At 39.4% G+C, this 20,810-nt stretch overlaps 1 protein-coding gene across 1 annotated transcript in view; it reads left to right on the top strand.

The window, feature by feature from the left end:
- prss12 (serine protease 12) overlaps window positions 1-20,810 on the top strand; it is a 48,531-nt gene that overhangs the window by 4,563 nt on the left and 23,158 nt on the right. The window contains exons 3-8 of the mRNA XM_084399949.1: window positions 2,017-2,195; window positions 2,302-2,452; window positions 5,757-5,935; window positions 7,067-7,208; window positions 7,301-7,497; window positions 18,116-18,257. Of these exons, the coding sequence (XP_084256075.1) occupies window positions 2,017-2,195; window positions 2,302-2,452; window positions 5,757-5,935; window positions 7,067-7,208; window positions 7,301-7,497; window positions 18,116-18,257 (990 nt within the window). The remainder of the gene's footprint in view (window positions 1-2,016; window positions 2,196-2,301; window positions 2,453-5,756; window positions 5,936-7,066; window positions 7,209-7,300; window positions 7,498-18,115; window positions 18,258-20,810) is intronic.

The raw sequence follows: 20,810 nt of genomic DNA, 5'->3' as shown, positions 1-20,810 counted from the left end.
TTGACCCCAGTGGGTCAAAGGTCAATCTTTCACCTTTAAACACGGCATATGAGTGAGTTGTCAGGCGGTGAATATGTGTGTGCGGGTGTTTTAAAAGATCGCTGATTTCCCCAGAGAGTTCTAATCTCTATCTCGAACACACCCATGTGGTTTATGTCTATCACGGTCACACACATCTGAGAGCATTTGTCTGAGGTCATTACTGAGCGTGCTCAGGGAGAGGTGACCGCAGGGTCTCGTAGATCACATGACACAACAATGACAGTTATAAATCTGACAAAAAGTATTATTTTACCATTAAAATACAAACGGATACATACATATGCGTGGACCCGTCATCATTTGACCTCGGGAGCTTAGAGTCCATATGCAATTTGTGAATAATTCATTGGGTGTCTCAGCTTTGATAGATGAACAGACTTGAATTATTTAAAAGCTGGAGAGACCGATAGACTTCACTGACTTTGATTTATGTTTTCCATCTGTCTGTCTACCACAGAAGCTCTCAAGCTTTGTATAGTAGAAGCTTATAGGCAGCAAATTACATTCTTAAGAATAAAAACATATTTCAATATTCTGCCAATTTCATTATCATTGACTCATTGTTTTAAAGTAGTTCAGATTTGAGAAATTTGTCTTGAAATCTCTGCGCTCCATTCTTTTGCTAGTACTTCCCTTGTTTGTATATTGCCAATGTTTGTGTAGTATTATTTAAATACATAAAACATACTGAGATTCTAATGTTTAGAACCCAGTCAAAGGTTTAGATTTAGTAAGACCTTCTTTGGGGAGAAAACTTTTATTCTGCAAGGGTGCATTGAGTTTATCTAAAGTGACAGTAAAGACATATATAATGCTACAAAAGATTTCTTTTTCAAATAAATGCTATTCTTTTGAACTTTGTATTCATCAACAAATCCTGAAAAAATGTATTACGGTTGCCACAAAAATGTTAAGCAGCAATTTCCAACATTGATTATAATAAAGAAATGTTTCTTGAGCACCAAATCAGCATATTAGAATGATTTCTGAAGGATCATGTGACACTAAAGACTGGAGTTATAATGCTGAAAATTGAGCTTTGCCATCACAGGAATAAATTACATTTTCAAATATTTTCAAATAGAAAACAGTTATTTTAAATTGTAACAATATTTCACAATATCACTATTTTACTATATTTTGCTCAAATAAATGCAGCCTTGCTGAGCATAAGAGACTAATTTTAAAAACATTAAAAAAAATTCCTGATACCAAACTTTTAAACGGTAGCCTATATTTCTTTATTGAGCATTGTTAAATTAATTATTCAGTGTAAACCAATTATTTGTTAATGTAATGGGTAACATGTAGCCTTTTTGGCACCTTTTGTTATCTCTCAATATTTCATCTCATATATGAATGACTAAACAAATATAATGTAGAGAAACAATCACCGGCTTAATGGTTGACATGAATCAAAAGTGCTTATGCTGAAGAAGTTGAGATGTTTAAGAGCTGCCAGGTTATGAGATTCATGGGATTAATTTATTCTGTAATTTAGTTTTACACATTTAGAAATAACAAAATATTCTGTCAGTGGTATCTTCATTTTCTTGTAAAAGCACGTGAACTGAGATTAGTCATTGTACATGTCAGTCAGACAGCTCCTTATCAATATCCCGACCATATTTTTCAGAGCAGGGACAGAAGAGAGTTCCAACAGTTACTCAAGAATAATTTGCAATACTGAACAGCATAATGCAGAATTATCTGTGGCTATAAAAGTGGCTAATGCTTAATTTATATATATAAAAAAAAAAAAAATCAAGTTCGCAAAAATTTCTTGCGACTGCATCTGCATCATTTGCAACCCCATGAGGGGTCGTGACCCCAGGGTTCAGAACATGTGGTCTACTATTTATCATTTACAAACTTTGACAAAGGTTCATGAATAGTTGAAATATCATGAAAACTAAATGGATTAAATGACTGAAGTGAGATAAATTAGATGAAAAAAATCTCACTTTGTCTCAGTTACAGGGCACGTGCACGTGTGAGTCCTCTGTCACGTCTGGTGGTGTCTGTAGTTCACTGGCAAACTGTGGGCTGTGAGGGACAGGAAGAGGACTTACTGCAGTGCAATCGCACCGTATGGAACGGGGGAGAGTGTGTTAACCGCCAGGCGGCTGCCGTCTCTTGCACACCAGTGGAGGGTATGCACACACTCACAGATACATAAACACAGACGCAATCACAAATATACTCTCAAGTAAAGGGAAAATATCTTGAAGCTTGTGTGTGTAATCTGTGTATGTATAGCTTCAGTGTTTGTCCCGGTGCGTCTCTCTGGTGGTCCATCAGCGCATGAGGGCAGAGTAGAGGTGCATCATGCAGGACAGTGGGGCACAGTGTGTGATGACCAGTGGGACGATAATGACGCTGAGGTGGTCTGCAGACAGCTGGGGTTGGGGTAAGACACACACACACACACACACACACACACACACACACACACACACACACACACACACACACACACACACACACACACACACACACACACACACACACACACACACACACACACACACACAGGTTGTGTTCTCATGTTTTATGGGGACTTTCCATAGACATAATGATTTTTTAAATTGTGCAAACTGTATATTCTGGCCCCATACACTAACCCTACACCTAAACCTACCCATCACAGAAAACTTTATTCATTTTTACATTTTCCAAAAACATCACTTAGTATGATTTATAAGCTGTTTTCTTCATGGGGACCAAAAAATGTCTATACAAGGACAAGGATTTTGGATATTGCCATCTTTGTGGGGACATTCCCCATAATGTAGGGTTTACCAGGCCACACACACGCACACATTTGGTTTTGGTTTTGGTTTTAAAATCCAATCTTTTGTGTTACAAATCCAATTAGGTCAAATCAGGTCAATTCAGGTAGTAAAGAACAGGGGTCCCCAATCCTGTTTCTGAGCCTTCCAGCAAAGTTCAGCTCCAGCCCTGATCAAACACAACTAAACCAGCTAGTTAAGATCTTCAGGATAACTACTGAGAGGTGTGTTGGATCAGGGTCGGATCTGAACTCTGCAGGTAGTTAGGGCTGCGTCCGAAAGCTTAAAAATGCTATCTTTGGAGGATGCATTCCACGGTAGGAAGGCATCAAGGCACGTCCGAAATCCAATACTCCCGAGATAGCTTCATCTGATCAATTTTTGAAGATAGATATATCCTTTGCTGCCTTTGATATCCCACAATCCTGTGTGTACCATTCCGTGACAGCTAAAAAATTAAGATGGCATCTGAAAGTTGCAGTTGATGGTCAGTTTCTGTGTAAATGTTCGTTTTTGAGCAACATTTTCCACTTTTGATGTCATTTCTAGCAAAAACATTACTAATGAAGTAATTTTATATATTATTTAGTTATCACCAAAGCTCTATTTTGTTGTAAAATATTAAACTGTTATGCTGCCTTAGAAGTCTGTTCGAAATCAGTTACCTTTGTGCGCAAACGCTGCCTGCAAAGTCATTGCCTGATAAGGCAGCGAGGCAAAAAGTCAGCTGCCTAAGCTTTCAGACGCTGCCTGGATCTCCAGGAACAGGATTGGGCACCCCTGGTGTAGAAAATATCTGGTATATCTACATTGGTTGGCTGCCATAGTAGAGAGATAAGAGAAAAGAAAAGAATCATATTATTCCGCTGTGGTACTGAAATCATTATAGGCGCATCAGACAACACAACATTCATGCATATGCTTAGTTGTCATTCAGTACATAGTGAGAATGAATGAATGAATGGATTCAGACATGGCTCTAGACACTACTGCGCTTTGTGTATAACATTACATTCATGTTTTGTCCCATATTATGAAACATACTTGAAATCTGATCTAACTGGAATTAGTTGAATCACATTTTACACCACATATTGATTATGTGAATTGGATTGGGTCTGTTTTAAAAATGTTTTTTTAATATTGATGTGCTGATTAATTCATTAATTGTATCACAATATTCTTAACAAATATTTATATTTGTATTCCTTTTACATTTTTTTTTTATATATATATTTAATTGTTCTAAATTAATTCATTATTAATAATTCATTAATTGACAGCCCTTCAAAAAACTAGACATGTATGCCAAAGAAATCAGCCTGTCTGAACATAGCCATAGAGGCATGACCTGTTTTTTTGGGAACACACTGTCTATTTAGAGGAACACCAGGGCGTTCTTTTCAACTGAGATGTGTGAAAATAGAAGGAAGATTGAGAGGAGGTAGGAGTGATAAATAGGGAAAGAGAAAGAGAGGAGTTGAGTGTCTTCTCTGCATAAAAATGTGAATTATTTTCTTGGGAGGTCCCTGACACACAAAGCCAAAGTGTTCTCGGTAAGAAAGTGAGTGTGTGAGAGACGGACAGAAAATTGAGATAATGAAAGGATGAGTGCCAGAGGAAGACAGATCGAGAAGGCAAAGAGGCGTAAAGGGTGATTTAGTGGGAGGAAAGGAATTAGAGAGGAACGGAAAGAGGGAATGGAAAGATCAAGATGTGAATCAGGTTGATTGTTTCTAGCTTTTCAACTATAATGTAACAACGGACGTAATAAATGGCGCCCAAAAGTGAGCTTTGCAGGTGTTTGAGTTTGTATAATAATCACTCATGTGAATGGCTCTTTATTGAGCTGAAACAACTCCTGTAGAATAAAATGCGTGGGTTCGTGCACATGTCTGAAACCACAGTTCCACTTTATTTGCCTCTCAACTTTCAGTGATTATTGACTGCTGAACTTTGTGCTTGATTGCCTATTAATCACAGAAAGAATTAAAAATATATATAATCTCATAGCACACTCTTAATGTGACCCGCAAAGTCTGCTTGGAACAATTCGATTTTAAATGTGAGTGTTGCATCAGTAGTCTGTTGTTACAGAAATCTCTCCTTGTTGGAGCTCTGCCATCCTCACCGATTAAGAATGGAAGAGCCCGAGGGTAACAGACTAAATGGCTGCCTCTGACATTTCTCTCCCATTACCTGTTATGTATAACTGTGGCCCCAGCAAATCAATGTGAAATTAAAAAGGAGGTTCTATGCTAACATAAACAATTGCAATAGACTAAATCATGGAGTGGTTTTATCCTCCAGGGCTGTAATATATATTCCTGCTCAATTTTAGTGAGAAAAAATAAATCACATTAATTAAAGGATTAATAAAGGATCATTTACTCACCCCGATGTCATCCAAGATATCCATGTCTTTCTTTCTTCAGTCGAAAAGAAATTAAGGTTTTTGAGGAACATTCCAGGATTTTTCTACACAGAATGGACTTCAATGGCAACCAACTATACCAATGTTCAAAGAAGGTTCAAATGTCCGTCTCAATGCAGCTTCAAAGTCTCTACACGATCCCAGTTGAGAAATAAGGGTCTTATCTAGCGAAACGATCGGTCATTTAAAAAAAAAATATATATATATATATACTTTTTAACCACAAATGCCCGTCTTGTACCATCTCTGAGATGTGCCGCGTATTACGTCATCACGTTGGAAAGGTCATAACAATTTTTTTTGAAAAAAATAAATAATAATAAATTAAAACAAAGATGTCAGATGATTTTGAAGTTGGAGGAGAAAATGAGATGACATTTTTCTACACAGTGATTGCTTTACTTTCTTTGAGTCGTTATGACTTTCAGTGATTAAAATTTTCCACTGAAGTGTTGTTTTTTGTGCTATATTCTGATGTTTGTGTGCAGTGGCATCGCTAAGGCTTGGGTGGGAGCATATTTCGGTGCAGGCTCGGGGCGTGTGTTGTTGGACGAGGTGAGCTGCACAGGAAATGAGCTTTCCATAGAACAGTGTCCAAAAAACGCCTGGGGGGAGCACAACTGTGACCACACAGAGGATGCTGGAGTTTCTTGTATCCCACTTACAGGTATACACATATACAAATATGGCCAAAACTTATGTGAGAAACAGACCACAGTTCTATTAAATTGAATGATATACGTATAGGTTTGGGAACTGAGGGCCATTTGTTAAACAATATCAGAATCAAGTGACATTCAGTTCCTCTGACAGTATCAACTTCCCATCAACTGTTTGGTTACCCATATACATTTAAAACATCTAACATCGATGTCACATTTATGATCAGGTACTTAACATGTGCTTTAGTATGAGAGTACACATCAAAATAAGTGTACTTCTTAAAATGTACTTTAAAAGGAAAATGTAACATTACAAAGTGCACTTTTTTAAGAAAGTTTTTTATTATTATAAAACAATTTATTATTGTTTATATATACTACTGATATTTGCTAATCCTCCTACGAGGTAGGGGTGGTTACTCATTGTTGGTGTCTTTTTGTTGTTTTTTCCCCTCTTTTTCTTCCATCTTTCAGTTACATGTGGGAAAAATAATGTGTAAAAAGAAGAAAGGGCAGACAACGTTTTCTCTTTCATGTTTGTCTGTTTTTTTTTTTTTTTTGTCTGTACAATAAAAATGTAAGAAAAAAGTTACTTTAAGTAGTAAAAACTTTAATGTGAGACAAAGAAAAGAAGGAAGTGAGGGCTTAAATACACAGGGGAACATCATTAACGGAACAGGAAACAGGTGAGAAGTAATTAGAAACCATGACAACTAATGAATAAATTAGATCACAGCAAAACAAGTGACAGGGAAAACCAAACAGAACATTGCAATGAAACTAAACTAATCAGAACATGACTGTGACATAAGTACACTTAAGTAGACCTATATTTAATTAATATTATATTATCTGCAAGTACAGTTTAAAAAAAAACATTTTTAAGATTTATAGTACATTACAAGTGCACTTCTTTTCAGAACTAGTTTTGTGAGTGAGCAACTCTTATAAGTTATCAGTGTACTCCAGCTGATTTTGAAATGAAGGACTCTTATGAGACAGTTCTATTTAGTTAATCAAATGCATACACTTTACAACTTAATGTTGAACTTTTGCCAGGATTGTTTTAAATGTGTGTTTACCTGAGGTCGATGTTAATACCAGGTGTAAAAGGAGTCCCTCTCTCTCTTTTTGAGATGGTGCAGTGCGTCTGGTGGGTGGCGTGAAGGGTTATGAAGGGAGACTGGAGGTTCATTACAGAGGTCAGTGGGGGACCGTGTGTGATGATGGCTGGACACAGACTAACACGCAGGTCGTCTGCAGGCAGCTGGGCTTCAGGTAGCACACACACATGCAACATTGAGTTATTTGATTTGATTGCTGGTGTGTTTATCATTTACAGCTTTGTTAATGCTGTTGTGTTGATGCAGGTCAGGGGAGAGTGTGTCACCAGGGCGGTTCGGGATGGCGGCAGGTCCTATTCTCTTGGATGATGTCAGGTGCACAGGAAAAGAGCCCAGCGTCACACACTGCACCCGGAGGGGTTGGCTCAAACACGATTGTACTCACAACCAAGACGTAGCCATTGTGTGCAACTCCCAACGCTCCAGACATGGAGTGCCCACCAGTAAGAGCTCTGACACTCACATACTCACACACTTTAACACCACCTTATACATTCTCTCTAATCAGAGACGTAAGAACAATTCAAACACTGAGGGAGACATAAATCTCATCAGCCATAAATCTGACATTGCCGATAAAAAGCTGATACAGTTTTAAAGTTTGAAACCTAAACTTGCAGAAATGTCAGTCATTCTAGTATTCTAGTCATTCAAACTTTGTTGCAACAACTCTGTTTCTTGTCTTCTCTGACAGAAGTTTCTTAATTTCAGTGACTAAATCAGCATGTGACACTGAAGACTTGAGTAATGGCTGCTTAAAATGCAGCATTGCCATTAAAGGAATAAAATAATTTTTTTTAAATATATTAAAATAGAGAACAGTTATTTTTAATTGTAGTAATATTTCACAATATTACTATTTTTACTGTATGTTAAATCAAATATATGCAGCCTTGGTGAACAGAGGACACTTCTCTCAAAAACATTTATTATTTCAAACTTCTGACTAGGAGTGTACAGATAGATTAATGTTATTTAAAGGGGTGGTTGATTATGATTTCACTTTTTTAACTTTAGTTAGTGTGTGATGTTGCTGTTTGAGCATAAACAACATCTGTCAAGTCACGATGCTCAAAGTTCAAAGGAAAGGAAGATATTTTCTTTTAAAGAAATTGCTTTTTAAGGACTACAACAAACGGCTGGTAGGGACTACACAACATTCCTCCTGGGTTAGTGACATCACTAACCCTAAAATTTACATAAACCCCGCCCCCGGGAACGCGATTTATAGATTATCATGACAGAATATGCTAATCAATGATTAGAAGATAGTTAACTCCAGAGCCATATAGAGAGAGAGTTGCGACAACGGAAGTTCAAAATTCTTAGTTGTCACGTGATTCGCGTAGACCTCAGATAGTTCCAGGAAGTGCTTCGGAATCAACTAGAATGCTTTAAAACACAAGTTTATTTGATTCAGATAATATGATAATATACAATCTTATTCTTTAAACGTCTTATCTTTTAAAACTGCATCACAAACGGTCTGTTCTACCGCGCTGCTGTTACTTCCGGGAACTATTGAAAGGCTCTACGAGCCGCCATTGCTGTAAAAAAAGCGTTCCATTGTAGTCAATGGAGTTGTCGCAACTCTCTCTCTATATGGCTCTGGTTAACTCCACATCAGCTACATAAATTTAAACATAAACAAAAAAGGACACAAGGACACAAGCTGTTGTAGCTCCACCCCCTTGCTGGGAGCAGCTGCTCATTTGCATTTAAAGGGACAGACACAAAAACGGTGCATTTTTGCTCACCCTTAAAAAGTGACGATTTTAACATGCTATATAAAAATATCTGTGGGGTATTTTGAGCTAAAACTTCATATACACACTCTGGGGACATCAAAGAGTTATTTTACATCTTGCGAAAAGAGCATTATACCACCCCTTTAAACTAAGCTTCAATAGTTATCATCAGTCATTTTTAATAAAATTTAACATATACTGGTATGACATTATATATATATATATATATATTAGTATATGTATGTATATATGTTACACCTGTTTGCCCTTGGGCTCATTATCTTTGTATATTGTCCGGTATTGTCGTGTCTACATGCTGTTTGTTTCCTGCTTTGTATCTGTGGACTACCTGTGTTTGTTTAATTTAAAAAAATACTTTTGTTTTGGACCTTTTGAATCTTGATCACTAGAGGCCCTTAAAACACTTTTATGTGCACTCCATCACTCCATATGGTTCAGATATGAGAGGTAATATACTTTAGTATTAGCACTTCAGAGTTATGACTATAATGGGGTTGTTGTGGTGATGCCTCCATACCTGTAACACATGTGGCACAAGGGATGGTCTATGCAAACACACATAAAACCTGAATTCCCCCTTGAGGAAGTCGATCTGTCTTTCAGCAGAACATTCTAAAAAAATTATGTGTTTGGCTCAAAATTAAAAATGAACGCCACAGTTTGTATCAGGTTTTTTGAGTAATTTTTTTAGTTATGACAACTTCAAATGAAATTGTGTTCAACCAACAAATTATATTGTTAAATTAACTTAAGAATTTGTAACATTAAAAAAATATTAAAGTAACACTAAGTAACTTTTCAACCTTCATAATATATTTCCAAAACGCTTGTGATGGTACATCGACTTAAAATAGGTTGAATGACGCGTCTGCCATAGCCTGATGGGGTTTGTATAGTTTTTAATCGTACTTTTAAACTTCGGGGTTCGGGTAGTAACACCCGCGCACAAAAAGAACTACAAAATTCGACTGCTTTACGGCATAGGCTACCTCACTTCCCCCAACACATCCTCGCATGCTGTTGGACTTGTAAGTATATTGCTTATACTGTATATCACTCGGACAAGCTTTTTACTCGTTGGTGTGAGCTAAAAAGCACCTGGCGTTCTTGTTGATGGATTAGTAGACATCTTCGGAGGCTAGCTGTGCTTGTTTGATGTCCGACGATTTGTAACGCGTTGTGTTTATTCCCCAATCGAACTCGTGTAACTGTCTGTCACACGTTTTACCGTCCACAGCATTACTTGATAGACAAAAATAGGACAAGAATGAGCATCAAACAGAAACAATCCGCTTACGGTGTGTTCGAGGCGCACATACAATACAGACTGTGCCGAGTCAGTTAAACAGGGCGCGCGCAGCTCTTAAAGGGGACACACCTTATTGCCACTCGTTACAGCTTCTATCCGACTGAACAGGGACCGGTATACAGGGGCATCAGGCTCAGGATCAGTGAGTGTAGAGACTGCTGCGTGAGTGGTATTTACGACAGTAACGTTAAATACAAGTAGTCCACAGCGACTCTAGGGGTCGTTGTTTGACCAAAACGGAAATCCTACATAATGGGGCTTTAAGTCGCTCCAACTACTTGAGTTGTAGCCCTGGAATCAATTAATTTTGAATCTATTTCAGTTAAAATCCACAGCTATTATAGCACAAGCTTAATGTAACTTATTTAGCATGTATGTTTAATTAACAAGATATAATTTGTCACTGGCATTAACACAGTCATTGCTTATAGAGTTAATGTAGTGTTTAACTCCATGCAGTCTATTCATCAGCACAATGGTAACCACAAAAAACTTCAACATTACAGAAACTCTTTTAAATGTCAAACATAACAGCATTAAACACTAACAGGCCTTTCCCTTCACTAAAAAACAAATAAAATACTTAATCTCAACATTTATTCTTCTTATCCAGTCCTATGCAAAGCATGCTGGGAACTAGAAATCTACTCCCCAAATTGCAGTTATCAAGACAATTTCCTTAAGTAACTACAACTTGCGTTTAAAAAAAATCAATTAATGCAGAAATTTGAGTTTAAATTACACACAATATTAAGTTAATGTAATGATCAACATTATGTCAACAGAACTTAAAAGAGTCATGACCTAGTATTACCTTGGATACCTACTGCTGTATTATAGTCTTTCAGGCCCTTCTAAAAAAGAAAAGTGGAAAAAAAAATAAACACAGAGCTCCTCTGACCCTTATTTCTGAAGGCATTATTGTCTCGCGAGATCTGATGCGATATTTTGGCTGTCGTGGACGGTCATTATAATAATGCAAATGAGGGGCGCGTTGATTGGTGGCAGGAAGGAGGGGGGTTGACACCGCAGGTAACGCTTTAGCATATCATTACAAACTGACATCATGGCGCAAGTTGTGAATGAACCCGACCTGGCTGCGACCGGCTTCCCGGCCAGTGTATAAGTATGAGGCGCCGTTTAGGGCTTAAATCAAACTTCATTCACGCACACATATATGAAACACGCTTGCATACATATATACTAAGTAGTCACACATACATGTATATGAACTCTCCACGCACATACTCATATGAGACGCGAGCACACACACACACAAACTAGACGGCGCCTCATATATAAGCGTTAGGCAATCAATAAACAATAGCCGAATTCATGATGATCTCAGTCATTTGTTGTTTGCAAAATAACGTTAGCAGCCATTCCCCATGTTTACCTCGAAGCTAATACTCCCGCTAGCATACAATAGCCGCATTAGCAGTTAGCTGCTGTTTGTTACACACAGTAGAGCAATAAAAACACATTCTTACCGTTTCAATTGCAGGCAAGTCTGATTGTTGAAAATGGCCCCTTTTTCCCGAGCTTCGATGCCAACTTCGCCTGATATTGCCTCAAATTTGTGAAGGATTCCGGCGTAAAATGTATAGTTAGCACAGACACATAACGTTAAGCCAGTGGGAAGGGTTGTAGGAACCGCGTCATTAAAAATGAATTTAATCCACTGGTCCCTGACAGCTTGGTCCGTTCTTGGGAGAGAAAACACATTTACATGTTGATTCTGGCAGTCAACAACAGAGCAACTCAGTGTGCACTACGTTTCTGCTTCTTTCTCGACTGAATATGAGGGGAGGAGGGGCGCCAGGGCGCGCTTCCTGCGGCAGGTCTGCGGTGTCCATATATGGTATATCCTGCCCCGTCATGACGTCAAGTCGGGGCTGAAATCAAAATCTTGTATTTGAGTGCGCGTGCACGCGCGCTGGTTTACGAATCCTGGGGTAAACAAACGCTTCACTTTTAAATATCGGCTTCCCGGCCAGTGTATAATCGTTAGGTAATCATAACATACATTGATTCTCGTGGAAAAGTGAAAATTGCAGGTCATGACTCCTTTAATAAAATAATGTTTGCAACTTAAAAGGTTTAAAATCAATAAATTAGAATTTTTAGCTTGCAACCATGCATTTAAGTTGTGGTAACAGGTTCCCTGAATTACTTTTTACAGTGAATGTTACATTACACGCACTACTGAATATATATGTATGCAAAATCCACACAGACAGTTATGATCTGAGAAGATTTTTAGTATCTCTCTAATATCTCAGGACTCTTTGATTCAGCATAATGTATTAGCCAGCTCAAGACAGATTGAACAAGTGCTGCTAATGGTCTGGGGACATGAAGTCAGACATTTAACAAGTACAGCTGCCACTAGACTTATCATGTCTGACTCCTGCTGAGCTTCATAAAGAGCTGATGATTTTACCTGATCCAGACAGACACACAATTACACACATACATATGGAAAACACTCCTACACTTCCAGATGTCAGAATTCACTTCATTTTCATGATTATAACTCTAGGTTAAAAAAAATAACTTAAGTTAATTTAATATAACAAATTAAATGAAAACAATTGTATTTAATAAAATAAAAATGACGAAATATTTTTTGGGGGGATTTTAATTAAAAATGTTTTTCAAGAAATGATTTAAGAAATTAATCACAAGGACATAAATAAATTTGAATAGTAGAACAAATTTTTAGGAGCATAACATCTCTTTGTCTCGTCAATTTGTTGTTTGATTAATATTTACAAAATACTGTAACAGATTGGGACAGATCTATAGTGATGCATTTACACTGCAAGACCACATTTTTCCTGCCTTAATTTACATCCATTTAAGACACAGGTTAACTAAATTGTTTTGCAGAGAGTTCACCATTCACGTGAATAAAATATCGCCATGAATAAAATATCCAGACGTAACGTTACTTTCACATTATTTTGCAGCTTTTCTGTATCTCAGTTTGATTCCAACTTTTCCCCTCTATCCCAGAGCCCTTTTGTAAAATGCAGCAGAGAGAGAAAGAGAATGTGTGTGTGTGTAATAGATCTTTATGGGCAGCAGGCCAGTCAGAGTGTGAATAACAGAATGAGTGACAACACTGGAATTGGGAAACGGTGAGGTATGTCACTTACACACTCACACATACACACACTAGATACCGGTAGTATTGTTTGTGTGTAAATGCCTGCTGCAGTCCTTTTTCCTGCACTCTCGGGCTGATTTAACTTTATTGAGCAGCTGATGCTTTCAAGAGACACACTATAGAGGAGATCTCCTGTTTAATTCATCTTACTCAAACAGGAATTCAGATGAGTGTGTTTTGTTTGTGTATAAGAAGTCTCTTATTAAACACACATTTCAGAATTCATACAGTGTTGGGGGAAACGCATTACAAGTTACGTAAGTTGCGTAATCAGATTACTTTTTCAAGTAAATAGTAAAGTAACGCATTACTTTTAAATTTACCACAAAAAATCTAAATTACTTTTTCAAATAAGTAACACAAGTTACTTTGTTTTCTCATTTATTGACTGACACCTCTCCTGTTGCCATGGTGAGAGAAATCTGGAGTGAGGTGCAGAGGTGTTGTGTGCTGTGTAAACATGATGGTTATTGTAGTTCTAGACTACAATAGTGGGAGCATGTGTTTATTCATCTCACTTGCACAAAAACAGATTTCAGTATTCCTCAAAATGTATAAAAATTGTGAAATGCAAACTCAGCATATTATGCAAACCTTAAAAAAAATTATGCAAAAATTAAAAAAGTTGTCACATCATTTAGTGCATACAATCAAATCATTTCAGGTTACGCCTGTAACCATAGTTCCCTGAGAAGGGAACTCGCACTGTGTCGATGACGCTCTGGGAACGATAATGCCCAAACGCCATGCTCACAAGTACCTGTTGTGTGAGAGCACAACTACGACATAAGCACCTGTGAACCTGGAGCAGCATCCAGGTCCAAGTTGGTGAGCGGAGAGGACCAGCCCGCCGCATCACAGACGTCTTGAAGGGAGACCCTCGAAATTAAGGCCTTGGTGGCCGCCATACTCGTGGTAGAATGAGCTCTGACAGCCAAAGGTGATGGCTGGCCAGAAGCTTCATAAGCAAGAGAAATAGCCTCAACTATCCACTTGCTGACTGTCTGTTTGGACGCAGGGAGCCCCTTTTAGACGATCCAAAGCAGACAAACAGCTGATCAGATTTCCTCCACAGGGCAGCTTTGTGGACATAAGTATCCAGCGCTCTAACTGGACAAACAAGGTTTAGCTTTTGCTGGACATGATTTCTGAAAGGAGGACAGAATGCCTGCAAAACAATAGGCCACGGTACGTTGGTCGGCACCTTTGGAAAATAGCCCGTCATAGGGAAAAGGAATGCCTTGACCATCCCTGGTGCAAACTCAAGGCACGTGGGGGATACCTACAGAGCTTGAAGATATCCTACTCTCTGTAGTGAAGAGATGGCTAAAATGAACACACTTTTTAAGGTCAGAAACTTCTCTGGAACCGCATCAAAGGGCTCGAAGGGAGCCGCAGATAAGCCTTCTAGTACAACAGCCAGGTCCCAAGCTGGAACTCTGGTATGAATTACAGGCCTCAGCCTCCAAGTGCCACGAAGGAAACGTGTTATCAAAGGGTTTCTCCCCACAGATACACCACCCAAAGGGACGTGGTAAGCAGCTATGGCAGCCACATACACCTTCAGTTTGGACGGGGATAGCCCTGCAGAAAAACGATCTTGCAGGAACTCTAGTACTGAACTAACTGGGCAGATAACTGGAAGGCAAACCCACAGGTTACATATCTCTGGGCGGGGGTGAAGGATCATTCCTCCCGCTTGAGATAGAAGGTCCCTCCTGACCAGATCTCCAGGGGAAAGCCGTCAAGGAGGGTCACCAGGTCAGGGTTCTCGAACCGCGTCAGCCCCTACCCCCTCACTATCGTCCAGGTGCCTCAGCAGGTCAGCCTGGTATGCCTCTAGTTAGACACGGTGTGCAGACATGTACCAGCCTGGCCTGCTGCCATGTACGCTTTACCCACTAGCGCAAATGTTGTTTTTTGGGGCTTAGTGGGTAGCGTCGGGCCTTCAGGGATGATGCCGAACTAGGGGACAGGTGGTTTGTAAGCGTCTTTTCCACCTTCGGCATCACCCTATAACCATCCTCTTTTAATCCCTTGATATCAAAGTAGACATGTACTTGAGGACTAAACAAGCGTGCCGAGTATGATTTATTCCACAACCTCGATTGTGGAGATTGGGAAAAAAACAGTAGGCCCCGTGGTGGAGGTACTTTGTTTGGTGTTAGAAAGCACTCGTCCAATTTGCTTTTAGGTCGAGCGCCCTGTTTCTCGGCTGGCCAATCAATGTTCAACTCAGACACAGTGCGAGAAACTACCTACACCTGTTCCTCATATGCAGGGGAAAGATATGGCGAATCCTCCATCCCTGTCTCGATGCTCAGCACATCCACTTCCTCTGAACTGGACAGCTGAAGCACCGGGGTCTCCCTCGGGGCGGAAGAAGCCACAGCGTGGGCTTCCGATCCCAGAGAGAGAGTACTGGATCCCCCGGGTAAAGGCTGAGAAAGGGCGGGGCCCGTCTCAAACCCCTCCGAGAAATCCTCCGCAATCTCATCTTCGGTGCCAGAACTGCAGGGAATGCGAACCTGAAGACTCTTCTCAAAGAGTGACAGGCGAGAGCGGAGCGTGCGAAGTGGCAGCCTCTCACAATGCTCACAGTCAGGCCCCTTGAAGGCTGACAGATCATGCTCCGCTCCCAAACAAATAACACGCATCTCGTGTTTATGCGTTTGTGTTATTCAGAGCCATAATGAAACGAGGGCAGGGAGAAGCACTCGATTTGAATGTTTGTTTGCTCACCATTCTTTTATATATATTGAGTTGTACTATTTTGGGACAGACAACAAATAAGACAAACAGTATGAACACAGAGTGCTTGCTGAGGCACAGAAGATTACGCTGGTCATTTTGGATGTGCTTTTATGCTTTCCTGGTTGTGACGTCACCCGCCTGTGTCGTTCTGTCTCGCCATTGGACTAGTTGACACGTGCGTCAGACGCAACCACGCAGATGCGTTCCTAAAGCATCATCGACGCAGTGCGAGTTGCCTCGAAAGGGAACTAAAGTGCATAAATCTAAATGGGCGAATGCGATATACTACTTTTGTGTTTGCATTCATTTTAATTACTATAGACCTACACAAAGATATTTAGTAAAGTAAAAGAGTTTTTGTATTACTAGTACCCTAAGCATTGCTTACTAATTTTCTTCTTGAATTCATTTTACAACACACACACACACACACACACACACACACACACACACACACACACACACACACACACACACACACACACACACACACACACACACACACACACACACACACACACACACACACACACAGCTTCCTCTGTCAAGTTGATGGCTCTATGAAAATGTGGTGAGTGTGACTGGGAAACTCTCAGGTCTTGAATAATGTCTCTTTCTCTCTGAATGAACTTAAATTTAGTTCCCATTTGCCTTTGAGCCACATGGAATCCATAAGGGTTCACATGGAATCTGTACCCACAAGACAGAATTTCCGCAGATTTCCACAGAACCGGAACACCCGTTTTTTTAAAGTCATTCATCTCAATAGTAATACTCTCAGCTCCGTTTAACGCATGCTTAAATGCATTCTGCAGAAAGCAACAGATTTACCTCCCAGATCAGCACAGTGATGTCGGTTTTGCTGCTATTGTGATTAATTTTAACATGAATTATTACTCTACATCTATGTCTCTGTCTATCTTACTCTCACACCAGAAAATCTTCTATACTGATGAAAGATGACCATTATATACATAAACACTCAAGTTCTCATTCTCGACATGCACTCAGAAGAAACACGGTACTTGGATGTCCAAATAAATAAAACCCCTCTGAGTGTGCCTTTGTGGTCTTTTTTGATTGTTTTTCATGACATCTCATAGACGGAGCTGATGAAAAGTAGAGACCATCTGAAAAAACAATTTTAGCAGGGATCATTATCGTATGTTATTGTATGTGTGTGCGTGCTGCTGGTGCTGAAGGCTTTATGAAGTACATTTGATTTAATAAAAAAAGTACTTGAATAGCAGCTGACAAATGAGACATGACTGTGAGAAATGAACCATGTTTTAGGAATGATTAGTAATGCAGATGTTCATAAAGCAGTATGTTCTTGTAATGCATAGAATGTTACACAGACATATAGAATATGCAGTAGAGCGACAAACCATAAGAACTTGCACACAAGTTATTATAAAGTGACTCAAGTGATAAAAATAATAATCAAACACTAAATCCCAAATAATCCAAGCCTGTATGCTGTGTATGGTTGTCACGCAATAAAGCAACTTGGCACATTAATATAGAATTCAGCTATTGAGCAGAATATCTGCATCTGTGTAATGTGTAAGTGGGGGCAGATGTTTCATGAATGGAAACCTAAAACTCTCCCTTCAGCACAAGGTGTTTTTTATGTCTCTTACTGTGTAACACACACTCATACAAACTCATATATGTGGACATAAGATGTCTTTCCATAGCCTCCCTCATTTCCTCTATTCTTCCTCTCATCTTTTGTGCTCCACAGAAGAAAGAAAGTAATGTCTGAAAGTCAAAGAAATGTAAAAAAAAAAAAAATTACACTGGAACACTGGAAGTCAATAACCAAAACTTTTTGTTTACCAACAAATAAAACTTCAAACTTTATACTTCATTATACAGAACATATAAAATATATGTATATCTGAAATGTTTTTGCCTATTAGCAGTCAACTGCTAGCTTGAACCTACAGCCAATCAGATCTGTCTAGATGCTGAACCACTATACTACAACTTGCTGATCAAAGCGAAATGCAGCGTGTGTTCATTCATATACAGTATTTTGTTTTATCTGTCAGGTCTACCTGTGAGACTGGTGGGTGGAGAGAATGAGAGAGAGGGGCGTGTCGAGATCCTGGTGGGTGGCCAGTGGGGGACGGTTTGTGATGACGGATGGACGGATCGGGATGCAGAGGTGGTGTGCAGACAGCTAGGTTACAGGTGAAATCAACATGTTAGGGTCATCTGAACAGCCTTGTATGTTCCGTCATTTCATGTCATTCAGAAACGACATGGTAAAATCTAAATGCTATTAATGTGAATTTTTTTGCACCCACACTCAAATTCACACACTAAAGCAGTAAACACAAACTAGAGAAGTCAGGTTTTATGATAAACTTTGAAGTTGGCTTGAGAAATTTTAAGTGTGAAGGTTTTATAGTCATACAAATTCAGATGAAGAAAGGAAAACCATAATAGACCTATTTGTCATGATTGCTGTCTTGTGTTTTAGTGACTCTTAGTTTAAAGTGAGTTCCTATTGTATCTGTTCACTTACTGTGTTTAACTTCTGTTTCACACATACTCATACACATACAGTTTGCAGCGCGTATGTGGTGCATGTTGCAGTACGTATGCGATGCAGGAGCAGCACGTGCTCATGTGCTTTGTGCAACTGATCCACTGTATACCACAAACACAACATTTATTCATTATTTTTTATTTCAAATCCAAAAGTTGTTTCTAAAATTTTTTTTGTCAGAATTGCAATTCTCTTTGTACACAGTACAGATCTACAATTATACAATCTTTCATAGACTTATTCACGTTTAAACACACAACATTTTAAAGAGTAATGAAAACAAATTTTTTGAGATGTAAACAGATATGCACATCACTGAAAACGCTAAAAGCACTCATAAATTTCACCAAATAAGTGGAAATTTCAGAGGAATTTCGTTCTTCCGGGTTGAAGAGCAAAGTTGAAGCAACTTCACGGAATCTGAGGTAGAAGCGTGCTTTCAGAGTGTGTGATTGGCTGCCGGCAAGATTCTACGTCAGTGCTTCTCTGAATTTATTCATGAGAAAGAGCTTTCGTTCAATCCAATCACCGCGCTGTAGTATGCATGAGAATGAGATCACATTACAACAGAGAATTTAAATGTCATGGAAACCGGGTTCAGCGCTGTTCATTCACAACTCTGCCTGTTCTGCTGTGTTGTTGTCCTTCAGCCACATGTGTCGTAAGTGTATATTGCCTCAGTAAGAGTGCTGTTTGCATTTTGAGCTGGAGTTTGACTGCAAATACATGGGAAATATGACTGTAACAACATGTGCATTAAAACGTTTTCTGCGCGGAACGCTGCGATGAGTTTAACAACGCTCGCAACGCGGATCATATCATATAACTTACGGACTGCAGCGATTTGATTTCGCCCTGCAGCTCAGGCTGGAAACCTGTACATTTTTCTATCCTGCTTCCGTTACAAATCTGCGGGGACCAATCACAAACTGGCTTATCCACCTGGCGTGCTATTGGCGGGTATAACACGATGACGTCCCTCGCACGACCGCCAATCCAATTCCTTTTAACCCCTTGACGATGCTCAATGGCTTCTTTAGTTTTTGCAAACAAATCGCTCGAGTGGGTGTAAATACCACTCACTTTCATGTTTTTTTTTTGCACAACCTGCAAAAATCGCTCGATGCCATTGCTGCTTCTGCAAACCACTGATCAATGCTACAAGCCAACACGTTTGTTGGCACGTTCCTGCCTGGAGTTTTCGCGTCGCTCTGCAAAGCACGTCACCCGGATCGTTGGTCTGATTGGTTGAAGGACTATCCAAATGAGTCATTTGAACTATGCCCGATGATCACGCCTCTTGTGCAGTAGAAAATACAGAGCAGACTCCCCAGACTAATGTTCAATCTTAAAAGATTGAGCTTCTACTGGTGATAGCCAGACTAGACTCTCATGCTTTTTCTTTAGCATTTAAATCTTTATATAAAAAGTTCCACAGGTCGTACAGAACTTTGTTTCTCCACTTCAACAACCAGTGTCATCCATTGTGCAGCCTTCTTGTTCCGTGTAGTTCTTGGACCACCAGCCTGTCATTTCACACATATTATAACAAACTGTGCAGTGTATTTGATACTCCATGGTAAGTGTTTTGAGATGACTGTGAAAAATGTATTGTCAAATAATTTAATTAAATGCATTTATGGTGAGATAACAAAATTTTCATGTCAATCTGTGTTCATTTTGACCACGAACCATGCACTGACGCTTTAATTCAGCGCATGCAGCACAGCAAAAATAGAATCTGATTTAGACTGCTGCAGACGCTCAACTCCTGGAATGCATTGCCGGACTGCATCCACGTGCAGTGTGAACGCTCTAAACTGGTAACATGGGCACTGGAAAAAATACCCACCGCATACGCACTGCAAACGGAGTATGTGAAACAGGCGTAATACCTGTTTGCTTTGTGCCTTGTTAGTTTCCATAGTTACCCTCGTCTTTTACCATGGCTACTCATTGCATGCACCTGTTCATTGTTCCAGCCTGTCAGCAACTGTGGCTGTACAAAGTGCACAATGAAGGAGTTGTAAACAAAAACAGTCTTTACTTTAATCCACAAAACTCAGGAGAACGTTGGTAGAACAAAGCCACGCATAACATTGACGACCGATGGAGAGACCATCAGGAGGTGGTAAAGATGATGGGAGGAGCCAAGGTGGAGACAGGAGCAAGGGGAGTCCGGCGGAAACCCA

This window comes from Rutilus rutilus (assembly GCF_951802725.1).
Source record: "Rutilus rutilus genome assembly, chromosome: 2".
Taxonomy (NCBI): Eukaryota; Metazoa; Chordata; class Actinopteri; order Cypriniformes; family Leuciscidae; genus Rutilus; species Rutilus rutilus.
Note: the sequence above shows the minus strand (reverse complement) of the source record. Positions and strands in the feature narration are given on the sequence as shown.